Raw genomic sequence first — 19,145 nt, 5'->3', positions numbered from 1 at the left:
TTGAGGTTAGTGGATCCTTTTTGACAATGGCAGAGAGAAAGAAAAAGCAATTCTTGGATTGGTCTGGCCTTGGGCCTTGATGAGTACCCCCCCATTCTGGGAAGTGTGTCTGCCTTAATAAACACAAGGATATGTGCCTTCTGGTGAATGGCTTGCCTCAAATAGCAGTAAGTGTTTCTGTTGCTATAAGATGTGATTGCCTCTTCAGGATTCCTGATAGATAGGATCAGCAACAGAAGTCCCCAGCCCTCCTTTCCTTCCGCTAAGTACCTCACATTTGCAGTTCATGACTTGACTTTCTGCCAAGGAACAAAACGACAATGTTCCACTGGTTCTTGTTGACAAGTGCATTTAAATTTAGCTCTTGGTTCTGAGAACATCTGTAAATGCCTCACCTGTGTCCATTTTTGATGTTACATGACAACACCACAGTTTGCATTTAATCAAGCTGTTGACTACTGAAAACTGCTGCCCAAACCTGTTATATTGAAGCATGAGGTTGTTTGAAGGAAAGGCTTTACTTCTGTACAGAAGCTGCATAATGTATGATGAAACCAGATTCAATATTTACCAGATGTCCTAAATCCAATTTTGGATTTGTCACATGTCAGTTACCTCATAAACTGAAATGAATGATCTCATCTGTTTTTTTTTTCCCTTTTTTTTAATTAGACTAGAATTCCCCTTTTGGCTCTCTCTTCACTTTCTAGTGCTTTCATTGATTTTTATAATCCTCTACTTTAGCTTCAACCCTGAATTTTGGTTTGTTTCACTCACCTGCTGTCAGTCTAATGTTACCAAGCTCATTTTGCATTATCTGAATAAGCTTTTTGGTGGGGATTTTAAGCAATCAACCATCCACTCTTGAGAGGTGGAGGAGTATTTAAACCTTCGCCACCTTCTCCATAGTTGAATCTGAAGAGAGCTAAATTTAGATGCTTCACTGCAGTGACTCCTTCTGCTTGATTAAAGCATGGAGAAGATGTAACTCTCCCTGGTTGACTGGCTGAATGATGAGCATATAGCATCGTCTTGTTCTTTGCTTGTGGCGGCTATTGGCTTTTACTGAAAAGAAGCATGAATCCAAAGTCAGGTATCTATAGACAATGTTAAATGAAATGAATGCCCTTACACAAAAATGACTGACATACAATACATTTTACCTTTATACAGCATGTTATATATACAGTTGGTCGTAATGTTCCCCAGCTCCTGTAACTAGTAACATGAGCAGTGGTCACCACAGTTTTTTTTTTTCTTCTTTTTTTTTTATATACAGTATATCCCCCACGAACTTGACACCGATTTTGGGGATTGCATCTCACCTTGCTACTGACGCCAATGTTACGATTAATTCAACTCCTTTGTGCATGTTGAACAATGTACACTGGTGTCATTGAACAGTCATTTTGGTGGTTTAGTTCTATTGGACCCGTGAGCAACTTGCAAAGCTTTGTTATACAATGTACAATGTCAAACGATACCACAAATGCAGTTTGAAATGACATTGGTCATATTACACTTTTTATTGTCAAGACTCAGACCTCTTTCGGGTGGAAACGGCCTTAGGGTTATTTAACTTTGGTTGTTTCTGTTGATTATTTCAAATGTCCAGATGCACATGGGCCTGCCTTTCTATATTTAGTAATGTGGTGCTTTCGAAGTATGTACAGTTTACTTTTACTTTTACTTTCACTTTTTTTTTTTAGTAATATCAGTATACAAGTCATTTTGGTTATGTCAAGTTCTTGATTCTTAACTGACTTGACCAGTAAGCCAATTAACATTTGAGTGATGAGCAATGGCTGCCACATCTTCCTTTCATTAAAGCCACACCACGTGAAGGCCAGTGGGGGTTTTAACATTTCTAAAACTCATCGCAAAATATGGCCTCGAATCCTTTTAGGCCGTGACTTTTTATCTACTAGCCAGATTAAATTACACAGATCTTGGGAATGTACCACAACTAAAGTTGTGTTCCTTGTCCAAACCTGGAATATTATGCTCATTGGGTAATAAAAGATTTTCTAGTCAATCACCTTAAATTTTTTCATTTTTCTCTTCTTTTCCATCTCAATTCTCATTAGATCTCCTGAATGGAGCCCAGGAGAAGTGTGAGATGCCGCCCTTGGATGGATTTCCTCACTGTGAGGGAAAGCTCAAGGTAAAATAAGTAATTAAGTGCGCACACAAAACAAAACACGTGTATTCCAATCACTGTGTCATTGTTGAACAAATTATTAAAGACACGGGAATAAAATATATATAATATATAGTTATATGAACACAGTGTTCATTTTACCACTGAAAACTGTTGGATCTCTGTGACTCGCAACACTAAAAAAAACATGGGTCCCGACAGAAGTGTTTGTGCAATAAAAAGGACAAAGTAAGTCCAAGGTTCAAAATGCATTTACAAGACGTAAGCAAAAACCAACAACAGATATTAACACATGTCACAGGATAATTTACTAAAATAGAATGAGCCTTGCATGTAGCATCCGTCATCATCTTCTTTGTGCAACCACTGATATAACAGTGTATAAAGGTTTGTTCTGATAGAAGAAAGAAGAAAATCGCTGTTTACTTTGTTTTGGACATAAAGATATCACTGTTTTAAAAGGCATTTTAGAAGGTGGAGGTGGAAAAAAAAAACTTGCTACTGCTACTACTCCTGGGCTTTTCGAAGGCATTGTTTTACAAATGCAATATTAATCAGAGTATTGCGTGTAGATGGGTGGGGGCACATAGAACAAATTATTGAAAAGAAATTTTCAATTTTCGATTTCATCTTTTCGTTTGTATATCGTTCATTCAAGTCAAATGTTTTCACTTATTTTTCCGTTCAATTCCTTGCTTTAGTGGATGAAGGAGATGTGGCGCTCTGATTCTTGTTACACCAATTATGGTGTAGATGGATCTACCTGTTCCTTCTTCATTTACCTCAGTGAGGTGAGTGCATACAGTGCAACATTGACAGAAGTAAAACAAGAGCAAGAATGACTTTTTATATGTGAGTGTGTGTGTGTGTGTGTGTGTGTGTGTGTGTGTGTGTGTGTGTGTGTGTGTGTGTGTGTATATATATATATATATATATATATATATATATATATATATATATATATGTATATAAAAGGCATGGGATGAGATACAAATTCCAAGAGACGAGATATCGTACGAACTTGAGTTCACAAGAACGAGATATGTGATTTTTTTGCAAAATTTGTCACAAAAAAATGAATAATATAAACTTTCCAATGTCAAAATGATATATTTTTATTGAGCAGGCTCCAATAAACTATCAAAACAAATTACCTTTTTTCACACGCTGCTTCAAGAAAGTTGCAGCTGAGCTTTTTCATAGTTGAACATGAAAAAAATAATAAATTATGTTTAAAGTGCCAAATATTAAATAAAATAAATACATAAACAAACTAATGCAAATACTGGAGTAACCACAATAGTGAGTAAATACAATAGCGATTTTACTTCAGGGCACCAGAACAAGCCATCAGGGCTGATACAGTATATGTGTGGGCGTAATTTCTCTAAAACAGTAACAAAGTTTTCTCTAAGGTGACGGGGTGGCCAAATATGTGGCCAAAGTGTGACAAGGGGTGGCCATGGCCACACGTAGCCACTGTGTAGTTCCTGATGCAGGGAGTACATGGAAACAACCAAAACAACCAAAAACCACATCACAAACGTATGGATGGGTTATGGTATGGACTTTTTGTCCACTATCTTTTTAATCGCGAGAGGAGAGGGGAGGGGAGCGAGCTTGCTGTGCACTTCACGGTAGATCCGGAAAAAAGCATTGCTGAGAACTTTTCACTTTTCTGGGATGTGACAGAACCAATATTTTCACCGACTGCACCTTTATTCTTTGCGGCAATACTCGTCTGCCAAAAAATAAAATGTCGCAATCAAGTGGCCGAGACCATGCTAAATATTGTGCTGACAATGCTGCGCTATCGTTAGCTTAGCACAGTAACTACGGTTCAACAGCTGTTAAGTGAAGCAAACGCTGCACACACCGGTTGTCCCAAGTTCTCGCTTCCGCCTTTCGACAAGCCAGGTGAGGGCTCTTGCTTGGCTCTGTTTCGTATTGAAAGCTCAGCTGGGGCCGTGTTGGATCGCTCCCGGTGACCGCAGAGCGGCCGCCATGATTCATTCCTGCCCCCTCCGTTGAATGTTCCCGAAGTTGATTGGCTGTGGCGACTCGAAACGCGGAAAAAGTAGAAACAAAATAACTTCACGAGAGCGGCGAAATTTCACTTCTCGTGACCACGCGCGGCCATTTGCGTCGCTCCATTCACGTCCATCGCGTCGCCCGACGTGCATTCGCGCCCAGTCAGGCGAACTCCAATTGACTACAATACAAAACGCTCCGCTTGTTTGCCTCGTTCGCGTTCGGTGCGCGCGTACCATTAAACTAAATCATCTCCAAAACATTATTTCGTGTGCATCCCACGCGGCCTGGTACCAGTTGATCCGCGGACCGGGGGTTGGGGACCACTGTTCTAACCCACTCAGGCGGGACCCTCGTTCACTGACAATTAATATATTATGTTTATTTGTATTATTATACGTTTTGATTGAGTACGCAAACCACAGGTCTTCAACCACTGCAATCTTGAACAATGAATGCTCCTACGACAGTTTTTTTTTCAAACTGCAACATACTGTATACATCATAAGTCTCAAACTGCAGTCCTCGAGGGCCGCAATCCTGCATAGTTTTGATGCTTCTCTCATAAAACCACCTGATTCAAATTATTAGCTCATCAGCGAGCTCTGCAGGACCTTGAAAATGATCCTAATCATTGGAATCAGGTGTGTTTAAGTGAGCACCGTCGAAAACATGCAGGTTTGCGGCCCTCATGGACTAGTGAGACCTATGATACATGTACTACTTAGCCTGCTACATCAGCGCAATATTCTGCAGTTGTTTTCCCTTCCTTTTGAATTTAATTCACAACCGTCTGTAACTAAATCCTTGTTTTCATTCACAAGCACCTTCAGGTTCAACTATGTAGCCAGTCTCGTGTATAATTTATGGTCAGAGACTGTCACATTAACATATTAATGGGGGTGATAGATCAAGGACAAGATGCTGTAATGGATTACAGTGAAGAATGGCATGCGTTACTGTTTGTGTATGTAGAAGTTTTCAGTTGCACAGTCCGTGTCCGCAACTCATCTGCGTCATTGGTTTTTGTTAGGTGGAGAACTGGTGTCCCCATCTGCCTTGGAGAACGAAGCGCTTGAATGAAGACATGGACAGGAGGGGGCAGGTGTGGCTCAGAAAATGTTGCCTTTATGGAGAATTATCATAAGGTTCTTTAAGACGATCACCTGTTGATTCATTAAAAAAAAATAATAATAATAATAACTTGGATGAAACTGAGAAGAAATAGAAAAGCATGTTCAAAAACCATAATGGTCATCAGTCCATGCATGGCAAAATTGTCAGTGGAGAAAACTCAGCACTTTTGCTGAAAAGTGGCTGTCCCGTTTAAATGAAAGCAAGAGCGCAGAATGCTCAACAAGGTATAGATGAATCTTACGCAGCTAAATACAGAAACGGCTCGCACTCACCCACATCCAGTTGTCAATTCTTCAGTAAATAAACAAATCTGACAGAATATGTGTCACCTTACTTTTCGTGGGGGGATTTCGGTCCCCTTAAACTGCAAAAAATGAGGGAACATTATACCAATCCGCTTCCTGTATTCAACCATTTATGTAATTTTGCATGAGATGTTCTAATGTATTGGGCCACATTTATAAACTATACATATATAAAATATACTTTGTCTTTATGCAGTGTAGAGCGAGGTGAAAATGTCAAGCCAATTCACTAAAGTCCGCACCTTACATATGGCGTACGTGGATAAGTGTTCATTCTGCAAACTTTTTTTTTTAATGTGCTCAGGCGGAGATCCGGACCAGTTTTCACGAGCTATACCGTGTGATGTCTCAGCGGGAAGAGTTCCGCTGGATGATGCTAAGGATCAAACGCATGGCAGAGCCATGGGTCCAAGCTATTCGATCGTTGGCTGCTAAGCAGAACCTGACCAAAAGAAGGAGGAAGAAGGTAACACACTGCCGCAATCTGCTCGAGGGATTTCAGTCATGCAAATGATTAGAATGTGGTAGCAAAGGAGTGGTTTATACACACTATACATTCGCGGGCTGCTCCGGTGGGTCAATTCCAGTGCCAACCCTGACGTTGCACCTTTTTGTCAAGGATGATTTTACTATTTATTTCACTGTCTGCTCTCAGGTCTTGGTGCACTTGGGTCTGCTAACGAAGGAGTCGGGCTTCAAAATAGCCGAAAATGCTTTCAGCGGTGGCCCACTGGGTGAGCTTGTCCAATGGAGTGATCTCATAACCACACTATACCTGCTTGGTCATGACGTCCGCATTTCTGCCTCACTGGCTGAGCTCAAAGAGTAAGTCCAAAAAATACTCATGTGGACAAAAGTGTGTCTTTTAAACAGGTACCCTACAGTAACTGCAAAGTGACTGCAAACATTTCTCTCCAGGATCATGCGGCGAGTGATGGGGAATAAGTCCAGTTGCCCCACTCAAGGTGACAAGGTTGTTGAGCTTATATACATTGATATTGTGGGCCTCACCCAGTTCAAGAAAACACTTGGACCTTCATGGGTCCACTATCAGTAAGTATTTTTTTTTAGTATTTTATATTAAAAGAACCTAGACAAATAAGTACTTTTTCGCAATACCCGTGTCAAATCAGCATTTACAAAGGTACTGATTGAAACCAGTTCCTGAACCGAAAGAGATTTTGCAGGTTTTTATTGCTAAGTGAGAGGGAATTACCACTCAGAGTGCAAGACTGTTAAATTTATTTTATTTAGAAAAAAGTATCACTAGTTTCAATTCATAAATCAGAATTGTTCTCACTAGTGTCATCATTCTTGGTCGGGGGGCGGGGGGGATTTGGGTTTGGCTATTTCGTAATCACTTTGTCCATTGAGTGAGGTTTGTTTGGTTTTATTTAAAGATGCTCATACTGACAGCAATAAATCAGGGAAGACTCATTGCCCCATGGTCCCTTATGTTTGTCACCAGATTTTGTTTCACTCACAGATAACACTACGTCCACTTTCATTGCCAAAGTCAGGCATAATCTAAGGTCCAAATATTGTTCAGTATTTTATACTCCAAGTTATTTATGTCAGTGCGCTCGGTGTGATTGCATATACCTGGTGTAACAAAGATACCTTTTTTCTTTTTTACTTTAAAGCACACTTAAACTCCTTTAACGTTCTCAAAAATTTATTGCGCACCCTGTCAAATATATATGAAGTATGGATGTCGAATTGAAGTTAAAGGTTTGCTCTTCTGTATCGGTTTGTTTACCTCAATGTTCATTATTGTGCCTGATAAACTGGTCCACATCTCGACCCAGTACGCCCTGTATATGTAAGATTCCAAAAATAGACCTGTTCATTGAGAGTCTGCTCTATAACTTGGCGCACCTTTAAGTCTGAAAATTCCAATTGTTGAAATTCTTTATTGCTCGTATGTTTGCAGCTGTTCGTTGATTCATAAGTGCAAATGATGTTGCTTTGATCCATTCAGTAAAAAAAATCCTGCATACTTCTAGTTCTGTTGAGTGGTTACATTTCAGCAATATGGTAAAAATGAATCTTGACAAAACTTAGCTGACTCTGATATTCAAACTTTGCTTCAGTTTTTATAAGCCTTTGTCCTCCAACTTGAATATTTAGAACCATAATTAATAAATGGCAGTTGTTTTAACATTTCGTACACAATATATTAGCATAAAAGTACAAATAAATGCTCAAGGAATAAAGGTGGTACATCCATTTAGAGAACCGGTATTTGTTTCCACGTGCGGTGTAATGAATTATTACTGGAATTCCCTCCAGCTTACCACTGAATAAGGAAAATGAGGGATGGGAAGAGGCATAAATTCAACGTGACAAGATGTTATGCTGCAGATATTGAAACTGGGTATTGATTTTCATAGACGGTATATATGATTGTTGATGTGTAATCCCTGATTCATGGGGAGATGGTTATTTTCTCACACCTTCGTTCCACACTTGTGTTGTGATTCACAAAGTTCCCACAGAGATGACAGGATCGCAGTTACTAGTCATTGCCCAATTCACATTAATCACTGTGATTGATTAGGTATCACTCCAAGGAACTAGGCAAGATCACCTTTTAGACCCCGAAACCCAGAACAGTTTAAGTGGCATGGACAAGTGGATTTTATACAGTATACCAGAATACTGGAATTGTTGCACACCAAAAATATTTTTTTGTCACACCACAGGTGCATGTTGCGGGTGCTGGATTCCTTTGGGACAGAACCAGAGTTCAATCATGCCCATTATGCCCAGTCCAAAGGTCATAAGACACCCTGGGGGAAATGGAACCTCAATCCTCAGCAGTTCAACACCATGTTTCGTAAGTTCTGAAAAATACAACACGACCTTCATCACAAGTGCTTCTGTTAACCATCATATTGTCAAAATAAAAACAGTTGTCCCCAACCACTGGTCCGCCGCTCGGTACTGGTCCGTGAATCTACTGGTACCGGGCCACGTGGGCCGCACCTGAAATAATGTTTTGGAACTGGTGTAGTTTAACAGTTCCTTAAGTTGTGCTGTTTGGCTTGATCTTTGTTTTTTGGCGCCGCCTATAGCCGCTGTTGATATTACATTTTGTAGTGAGAAGCATAGTGTGGTTTTGAGAGCAGTCAGGCGGTGACGCACTTGTTGTTTTGTCTCTGTGAAATCTGGCCCACAACTGTCTGTAGGTTGTACTTTCTTTGTAAGAATCTTGTCATATGCCCAAAATTATTTTGTTTGTTGACCAAACATTTTGTGACTGTGGATAACATGCTACCTAATATTAGTTCCTATCTTCATCATGTTATATAGCGGTGCCCTGTATGCGTTTAGCCCTTTCGCATTTTCCTTTGTGCCAGGTGTTTCCCTTGAAATTAATAGCTTTTGTCATGCAATTTTATGATTGACTTAATGTAATTAGCGTACATTTTCATACATTTTGAGCCCCAGTGTTATGTTGAAAATATCCTTCCACTCATCCATTTTCTATAAACATGTTGGTGCTAAACATGCAGACATGGTCAGCCTTGAAGACAGGTTATTGCTTGGGTTTTTTTGTTGTTGTTTTTTTCCCCTCAATTATTACTGCTGCGGCTTATTGCCCGAAAAATACGGTAAATCAAAATTCAACATTTGTTAGATTTACTTTTTACAAGCGTTATACGGGTTAATCTGAAACAGGAAAAAAAAGTGCATCAAGGTGCCTGAAGTGAAAAAAATGTCAAAACCAAAAACATTTTTTATCAACTGAACAATTTGATGCGTACATTTTAAATCACCAAAGAATAACAAAATTAATTGGTCTTAAAAATGATAAGCACCGGTATCTTAAATATTTTAAACCTTAAGAAAAAGTCATAAAACATTGTGCTGTTTTTTTTTTTTTTTTTTTTTTTTTTTTTTGCTAAATCACATTAATCATTAATGTGATTTGGAAAAACAAATGTTGACAGCAATTTAAACAAGTTAAAAAAGGTTTATAACAATTGACAATGAAAGCACACTGCCAGCTGTTACTATGGGGAAAATAAAGCGGTTGACCTTTATTGCCCAACAACGTGACTCCAGATTATTTTTTTTCTTTCCTATCATACATCATTAAAAAAGGTTCACACAGTTTTCTGTGTCCTTCAACTTGTGGATTTGTGTGTATTTGTGAACTGGGTTGAAATATCACAAACAGTAATTAATTCAGGTGAGACTGAACAGCAGCTTGTGTTTTTTGTTCATTTTTATCACATGCGGAAAAGACTGTGAAATGTGTCAGGCTGATAGTGCAGCTGATGCTTTGATTATGCCACGAGTAGACATTCATTTACAGAAAGCAAATTTGCAAATGGGAATCAGTGAATGCAAAACATGAATGACTCACTACAGCTACCTGAAAATTATTCAAACTCTCTTCATGTTTGCATTTATTTGCATACTTCAAGTATTTTGGAATGAACCAACATCTTCAATAGGTAATAACATCTATTACCATAAAAGCAGGCCACACCCAAGTCATCATCCATTCAAAGTTTGTACATTTGGCTATTCTCCTAAACGTTCACATTAGCCCCTGTAAAGCTGTATTCTGTTGAAAAATTTTAGTTTTTTTTTTTTTTAATTTCTAGAAATATGAATCAAAATAGTCAGTGGCCTTAAGCAGGAGTGTACAAGCTGGCGGCCACTTGCATCTGCCATCCTCCAAGCCAAAGTCCCTGAAGAAAACCCGCAACCATGCAACGTATGACCTTTGAACTGTGAGGTGGATGTGCTAGCCTGTACAGTTAATAATTCAAAAGCAAAAATGGTTTCCCACCCTTTCTGTCCCATGTCAAGTTTTGAACATAATACGTACTGTAAATGATCCTCAAGCAACTGCTTCAAAAATGGTCACCTTACTACAGATTGCTCTTTTTGGTCCTGGATGTGGAGATGGCACAGACACTCTTTTATTTTATTTGGAATATGGGCAATTCATCCTAAAATCCTGAAAAATCAGAAAACAATTGTTGGGTCACTATTAACAAAAAAATGTTAGGTAGCATTTTTCCCCCCAAATCACGATAAGTCAATATGTTAAGAACAATTACAGTAGACCCTTAAATACTGGGTGTTTTTTCATTTGTTTGTTTTGGTGGTCAATAAATTAAATGCAAAAAAAATGGAGTTTTTAGTTTTTGTAGGAAAACTTTGTGTACACTCCTACTTGAAACTATCAGAAAGAAGGTGTTTGAGTAAAACGAAGGAAGTAACATTGTTGTCTTTGTAATGGCCAAGTAAATGGTAAATGTCAATGGACTTGCACTTATTATAGAATGTATTTCTACCTTAATCGGATGAGTTTGGCTCATAGAGGGGGACTATCCACGGCCTAGATGCAACAATCGGAAGTCAGAAAGAATCCAGGCACCGATGTGCCATCTTATTAGTTTGAAAAAACCCCATTGGAACGTCAGAGGCGTTGGCGGAGAATTTTCTGAGGGTTCAACATGTTGAATTGGCATCAGACTGTCGTGAGAATTAATCACTGATTGGCTATTAGCAAGCAAATCAGCACACGGGGCAAGAACAGGAAGAAACTAACGTAGATAAACAGTGAGCAGGGGAAAGCCTTGACAATTTTGCACATAGTCGTCCTCCGTACTTTGATGCGCATTATCTGTCTGAATGGAAGAGCAAGATGGCTTTGTCCGTATCTGTATGGTATTACCGTCGAAGGTAATGTCGATAAAGTGAAGAAAGTCACGCTATTTAAGACATGGGACATACCTGGATATATCACCTGTATATTTCAGGTAGGATTGTTCGCATTGCACAATAGTGTCAAGAGCGTGAGGGTTTGCTTGACGGTAAAGTTCGTGGACAGAAAAGTTTTATATCCCTTAAAAGTTTTCCAAAAAGTTGTGTTTTTCCACCAATGAGGAGTGGTGACTCCCGCAGCCGATGGTATTTAGAGGCATTACTTCTCACGCATGTATAGAAGGCAGTTAATTAGCGAGCATCGTTGCGGTGTATTTAGGCCGCCACAGGGACAGGCGTCGATCACATTTGGCCGCTTAGGGATTGGTCTTTACAGATGCATGGGGTAGATTTCGTTCATGCGTGTGTATGATGGGCGGAGGTCTCTTTTTGTACACCGTCGTGGCGAGCATGTTGCTAGGCAGCTAAATAGGTCCGAGGAGAGGGGCGTGTATTAGACTTATTTATGTATTATTGGCGCGCGTTGAGTTACGAGGCAGTCATCGTGAGAAAAAGAGGACATTGACAGAGAAAGCGTTCAGTTGAGTGCTCGAGAGTTGCCACGTTCGGCAGTGGAGTTTGTAAGAGGAATAAAAGTGGCATTGTTGAGTCATGTGTGTCTGACCGCTCATTGGTCTGAGCTGCTGTGTGGATGAATCGCTCCGACTCCGCTTCCTTGGCTACAATACAGTTCTCACTCTCCGCAACATATTCAGTTAATGGTAAATAAATAAAATTAAGTTCTTACAGTAACCTGTGATTTGTGCATACAATCTGGTTAAAGCTTGTCTGCCCGTAGTGGTCTTAATAAAACTTTGTGGACAAATCATTTTAAATTCCCTTTTATTTTGAAGTTTTGACAGTATCACATATGTTTTAATTGCCGATGTGGGTTTATTGGTGATTAAATGCACCAGAAAATAGCCTGTGTTGTATACAGTTGCAGTGATGCAATGCCCAGTAATGCCCAGTGTGCTTCTGAGACAGATTTATTCGAGTCAGACATCACTGAAGGTTCAAGTGTGAAACGCTCAGCCCACCACTGCCTACAATATTTAGGTTCTTATGAGGAGCAGACTTGGGTGTAATACCATAGTATTATCCGAGGCTTGTTGCTTTGTCATCATTATCCGAGAGGCACTCCAAAGTGCCAGAGATCTTCTGCTTTGATGCCATCTGCCCATTTGTGTATGGAAATAAATCACTGCTTTCTTCCTGCACTTGTCACAGCTCACACTCCAGACAACAGCTTCCTGGGCTTTGTAGTGGAGCAGCACCTTAATGCCAGCGACATCAAACATATTGATGACATCAAAAGACAAAATCAGTCGCTAGTCTACGGCAAGGTTGACAACTTTTGGAAGGTAAGAAAGCGCATCCTTAACTCATCTTTGATAAATATCATTATACACATTATTAACACCTAATGCGGAGAAACCAATTTTCAGATCTATAAACTTTGGAACATCCGTGGGTAAAACCTCTAGACAATCGAATCACAGTGTGGTTAAAAATATCCAATTCTGCTTATCAGTCTCTGTAGAGTTGAAATATATTCAAATTCATGCTCACACCGCAGCGCAGAAACTAAGGCATCCTCAAAAAAACAAAAAAAAACAAAAAAAGACCAGGAGTCTTGGAAGCCTTTTCACATTATTTGGCATTTTGTACCATAGATAGCAGGATTTCTGCCCCTACCTTGGTAAGTTTTTAGCTGACAGACACATTGTTTCTCAGTGGGTCCCTTCAGATGAGTGGGTCAATAAAATTCACATTCAATATTTGCTTTATGGGCAAAAGGGTTTGTTTTACACTTGAAATTATTCATTAAGACAGTCGGACTTGTTTTGTCCCACCATGGCGCACAACAGGGCAAATGCCCAGCTAAGCCCAATCGTACCATGCGCAAAGTTTAGTAAAATGCCAAAAGATAAGTGCCCTTTATTAGCTTTGTGCTCTGCACTAAAAACAGCCCCTAAAGGTAATGGTTAGCCAGTGTGATTCTTCCCGTGCATGCCCCTCTGCTGACACCCTTCAGTACTGAATAGGCATAGACTGAGTTCAAGGTGAATAATGTGTGCCAGACTTCCAAAGATGTTACTTATTTATTTGCTGCCTGTATGCCTTACTTTTCATAAAGCGTTATTCCATTATGTAGCTTTCAAAAGGCCGAGCTAGGAGACCCATCAGTTCAGAAATAGACATTAGCTGCTAATCACACTCCCAAGCGTTCATTACCCCCTGCTTTTAATTAAATGGTCACTTTGGGGCCGACTGATAACTAACCGACTGGTTCGCTTTGTTTCCCTTCTGCTATCTTTTGAACTGGGCTGTCTCTTTTTCACTTTGTGCATGTTGGTGAAGTCCATTTCAGAGGACTCTCATTTCTTAATGTTCATTTGAAAAATCGAAAGTTGTACAAATTCTTTCTTGCGGTACAGCTAAACCCAGGAAAATTTGCAGTAATAAACATTGAAACAATGAACATTTTGCCAGCACACACAGATAGTTTGTCTGTCAAACAACTTCTTTTGCAACATCTCAGGATCTTTAAGAAAATATTAGATATTCATTTTGTGTCATTACTTTATAGCAGAGGTCACCAACCTTTTTGAAACCCAGAGCTACTTCTTTGGTACTGAGTAATATGAAGGGCTACCAGTTTATGTGAAGACACCGATCATATTAATGATTTCTATACGAATGCTTGCACTTTGGCACTAAGGCTTTTATTTATAAGTTGGTACAGGAAAATACTGTATTTCGCAACACCGGCTGACTTAATACCTCACAACCTGTTATGGTGAGTCACGGCTTGATACAAACAATACACCCTTGTCCTGAAAAGACATTCACTTCACTGCTGCTCTTAAAGTACAAACTACTGACTTGCACTTGCATGTTATTGTTCAGTGCTTCAGCACTGCCTCTAGCATGAATTACCCGCTAGTTACCAGATAGCACACACACATTGTGAAAATGCTTGTTTTCATGTAGAGATATGTTGTTTTGTTTTGTTTTGTTTTTTGGAGGGGGGGAGGGGGGGGGGGTGGCAAGGTCTTGCCAAAGGAATGAAATGAGGCACTGTACACCCTCTAGCCAGTTGAGTTTACTGACTTGCGATGTGTTCAATTACCACAGAGGACTTTTAAAACATCCATACATATAATTACTCAAAGCACCGACCTGCTGATTACTCCACGAGCACACTGCAGGGGGTACACGGAAATACAGTTTGACGCGCTACAATTTGCAGGGGCAGGATATACACATTTTTCCTGGGTTAATTCTATCTGCTAAACATTGGCCACAGATACACACCCTCCACTCTGATCTGCCAGCTTTAATTTGGCTGCTTTTCCACCTCTATTGCAGCTTCACTTGTTCTTGGTTGTAAAGCGTTCAGCGCAAATGAAATGTGAACAAGACCACTGAAAGGGCACAAAAAGGGCTAAAAAAAAATCTGCTAAATTGTTATCCAAGTCACTGTAGCGTTGATTGGTTGACATTTTTTTAAGTGAACACATTATGGAAGCAGGGTGGCTTTTTACCTTTTTTTCATCTATCTCTCGTGTTGTAGCATTAACACACTTCCTAATTCATTAACTGGATGTACTCATTATTTTTAACTCTTAAAAATCAATCTGCACACAAAAAAAAAGCTTTTTTGAGTTTTGAGAGTGAAAACATCCAGTCTCCGTCCATTAGCGTTCCAATTAGACCACAACGAAACAAAAGCCCAAAATATATGCGGAGGGGAGGGTGGTTGAGGACTAAATCAGCAACATACATGAACAGAAGCTCAGAGGTGTTGATTGAGATGGATTTCATTGATGTACATTGATCATTTATTTCTGAGGGAAAAGTGTTGAACCCTCCCTATAAGTAACTATTGTAAATACATCTTGTAAACCACCAACCCAGCATCCTGCCACTTGGCAGCGCCTTGATTTCTGGAATTTGATGATTTTCGTAATTCTTTTCATATATTAATCTTCAAAACTCTATTATGCAGTATTCTTGGTATTTATTTTCAAAACAGGCTACAATCTTTGATAATAAAAGTTAAGTAGACAGTGTGGTTTCCTTGGCAACCTAGTTTAAATTTTAGAAAGGGAACACGAGAGACAAGCGACCCTGTTAGGCTCTCAGCATCATTTTATTTAGTGTTCACCAGCCAGCCAGTCAACATGGTTTTTCCCCAGGAATTTAGAACTCCAGTGAAATTTCAAATAACTGGGAAAAGTTTTCAAAAGCTGAATCTGTGCATGCATTTACAGAGCTTTTTTTAACATGGTGATGGGTTGACTAACATTTTTCTACACCAGTCTTCACCCAACTCATCCTATCATCATAGGCAGCAATGTTCTCCATCCCCATTTCTACCATTTTACTTTCAAATCAACCATCTTATGAGTCACAAAGAGCATGACAAGCAGGATGTAGGGCATGATGAAGAAAGACAATTCACACTGATCCTACATTGGCATATGCAAAACAGCACAAGCAGTAAGCCCACATGCTCACCTGTCATAGACGCATAAACAAAAACCAGTGTCCCGTCCCTTGATTTGTGGTGGAGTTCAATAACTTCTGAAGAGTTGTAGCCTCTGACCTTAAGACCAGAAACGCATTCACTTGGCACCTCAGCATCCTCACTAAGCATTGTAGTGAGCTTTAACCGGACTGGGGCGGACTCTGCATTTAGACTCTTAGACACATCTGTGTCAACAAACTGTTATGTCCAAGAGTACATAAACTAATCTTTCTGCATTTGGATGTGATTCTGAAGAAACCCATACTGGAACAATCATAGAGGTGCTTACATGTTGTTGGTTAGGTTCGGCATTGAGAGATGAGTACGGTGGTTGCTTTCTGTTCTGCGTTGCCTTGAGTTTCGTTATTTGTTGGTTTGTTATCAACGTAATTGAAGTTGTGCAAACAAGTTGTGTGTTTTTTTCCCACATACTTCACATACAACTCTGGATAGACATTCTTTCACATTGTGTCCAGGTTTGAGGCAGCCATAACAGAGTTTATTACACAGTTCGTTCATCAAGCGATTTTTCTTTGAACGGTAGACAAGTGGGAAGTTTGTGTCCATTGTCTTGGCAATGCATGCAGCATGATTTGACAGTTGGCCCTTGCTCTGTATTTTCAATTGTCCCTATTGCTTGTGTATGGAGAACACCGGAGGTGTTTCTTTCCCATTGAAGGCCCTTAAATCCATTGAGTGGAGTATTTGAAATGATCTAATTGGGTTGCAGACAATCTCTGCTTCAATTGACATGAACTCAGCAAAGTCTTTTAAACTTGGAAATGTCCCACTTTCCTTCATGAACAGTGTCGCCTCATGATTTTACCTAGCAGCCGCCAAATTTGGGAGCTTTTGAACAAGTGTTTGGTTCTCTTTACAATCATTGAGAATGTTAAAGCCTGTCGACAATACCTAATCAACTTCTGTCTCCCTCTCTAGTGGATCAAAACGCGGAATAAGCCCGGTTCTGTTATATATAGTCCTTATGACATTTACATCAGAAAAGCGGAGCACTTTTAAATTAGAGCCACTTTTAAATAGGTGTTTCAGCACTGAAGATGTTTAATATCCAGAACCGTATAATAGCCCATATTTCCCCAAATATAGCACGCACCTGTATATAGGACACAGCCTTAATTTTAGGGTGAAATTTTGGTTATGTTACCGTGTATAGGAGCCATCAACAGTTCAGTGACAATGTAAAAACTTAAGCAGAATATAATAAATCTCATCTTTACATCTTTAAGTTATAAATTTGTTGGGGGAATATGGTGTCTGCCGACTGTGTGGCATGCAGGTAAGTGGGTGAGCGAGCTAGTGAGATAGGGAGCCCGGAGGCTCCGCGCAACGGGAGGAGCTCTCTTTGTCTCTTTTTCCCCTCAATGTACAATGCTGGTGCATGTGTAAGAAAGTGATGCTTTAAATAGCATCTGGGGAGTGATGTCCTCTGACGGTGAAGCTTAATGTTAGGTATGCCTTGAAAGCTCATCGGCCGGCTATATTGTTCCACTGTAAATAGTGAAAAGGTCACAGCAAACTCGCATCATGTTCTCACTTTCAGAGACTTAGTTTCCTCGCAGTTAAGGTCTTTTTTTTTTTTCAAGCACAAGATTTTAGGTATCTGTCATTAACCATACCTCTCCATACATTAATCATCAGCTCCTCTGAATGAAAGGATTAAAGGGAAACGATTTAATTAGTGTGTCTTGTGTTTTCTTTTTTTCTCTCCTTTGTCAAATCTCTTCTACCTGCTCTCTCTGTCAGCGCACACACACCCACCTTCTTTAGTTACTGATAATCTGACCCACTGGGAATTTGACAAGTGGGTACCTGAAATTTAAAATCTGTGTCCCGAGCCACACACAAAAGAGCAGGCAATTGTGTTGGAGGCAACGTGTTTTCAAAAGCCATGTTTTGTTGTAAGTCAGCTTGAATGTATATTTTGAACTTGGCAGCTTAAAACAAAAGTAAAGCCTTGCTGCACCCGAGCGCACACATGCCTAGATGCTACTCTGAGGCATTTTGACATTGTGAATAAATTGACCCTTTGATCTGCAGTTTTGCATGCTTATCGGTAAAGGCATGTTTTCAGATAACACCACATACAAAATTGGATCATTCCCTGGTGCTCAATACGCACAAAAAAACAAAAAAAAAAATATGGCCACCATGGAAAAGTGGACTGTCATATCCCAGATATATTTAGCACTAGATCCTTGTCAATGGTTGGTGTTCAGTTGAGTTGAATTGCTCTTTGTCTTACCCTCTATGAAATCAGTCATCATTCACATCTGTCAGCATTGTGGGGTTTTTTTCATGAGGAATACTGTTGCTTTGGACACCATAAAATGAAGTTAACATGGTAGTTGGCTTGACTAAATCTCGCCTGACCGAACACGTGTTTTCACTCTCTTTTTGTCATAGGACAAGAAAAAGTACCTTGACATCATACACAGCTACATGGAAGTGCACGGCACTGTGCATGGCACCAGCACTGTCCACCTCCCAAGCTACGTGAGGAACCATGGCATATTGAGTGGACGAGACTTGCAGTTTCTCCTCCGAGAAACCAAGGTTAGCTCATACACTATTTTTCACTTTCAAATTTTTGTTAAGGTATGCAAGAACACTAAAATATCGGATGTGTCACAGAATTATCACGACGCATTAAATCACTGTTACAGTTTTAAACAAAATAAATAATGCAGAATTTGTTACAAAAACAAACATTTACCTTGCTAAATTAAATTGCAACTGTACAGAAAAATTAAAAACAAACCTTAAGTGAGCAAAACGGGTTTTGCGCAACAATAAACATAAATGAATTCTTTCTGAATGAACCCATTAAATTCAAACTGAAACATGCAAAGTGTAAAATGACAGCACAAAATTAGAAATGTGATAGATTTGAAAGGAAATACCATCATTCCAAGCACTTCATGTATCAATTAATAGTATAATGTGGCATCTTATCATGGTGATGAGAGTTTATTTCATGCACACAAATGCGCGGGTGCGCACCACAAATCAGCCTGGGCTATCTCTCTCACCTCTCGTCCTACTTCGAGCGATATCGCTTAAAATGCTCTGCGAAAGTAGCATATGATAGGATGTTAGCCTCGTTATATGTGGTAGTTAGACAGTGAAGCAGAAAGTGGTCAACAGCAGCTGTGCTGTGATTGGGGACAACAGCAGCTGTTATGTAATTGGCTGCTGTAGCCGGGGAGGACTCGCATATGATACA

General features: G+C 39.7%; 1 protein-coding gene across 1 annotated transcript in view; it reads left to right on the top strand.

The window, feature by feature from the left end:
* Positions 1–19,145, top strand: part of mgat5 (alpha-1,6-mannosylglycoprotein 6-beta-N-acetylglucosaminyltransferase) — a 38,811-nt gene that overhangs the window by 13,725 nt on the left and 5,941 nt on the right. The window contains exons 4-12 of the mRNA XM_088440223.1: positions 2,088–2,164; positions 2,863–2,952; positions 5,226–5,297; positions 5,939–6,100; positions 6,290–6,459; positions 6,553–6,687; positions 8,340–8,473; positions 12,595–12,728; positions 18,326–18,475. Coding sequence (XP_088296349.1) covers positions 2,088–2,164; positions 2,863–2,952; positions 5,226–5,297; positions 5,939–6,100; positions 6,290–6,459; positions 6,553–6,687; positions 8,340–8,473; positions 12,595–12,728; positions 18,326–18,475 — 1,124 coding nt within the window. The remainder of the gene's footprint in view (positions 1–2,087; positions 2,165–2,862; positions 2,953–5,225; positions 5,298–5,938; positions 6,101–6,289; positions 6,460–6,552; positions 6,688–8,339; positions 8,474–12,594; positions 12,729–18,325; positions 18,476–19,145) is intronic.

This window comes from Hippichthys cyanospilos, chromosome 2, assembly GCF_059441005.1.
Source record: "Hippichthys cyanospilos isolate Australia breed blue-spotted pipefish chromosome 2, RoL_Hcya_1.0, whole genome shotgun sequence".
In the NCBI taxonomy this organism is placed as follows: Eukaryota; Metazoa; Chordata; class Actinopteri; order Syngnathiformes; family Syngnathidae; genus Hippichthys; species Hippichthys cyanospilos.
The sequence above is the reverse complement of the archived record's forward strand: the minus strand, read 5'-3'. Positions and strand labels throughout refer to the sequence as shown.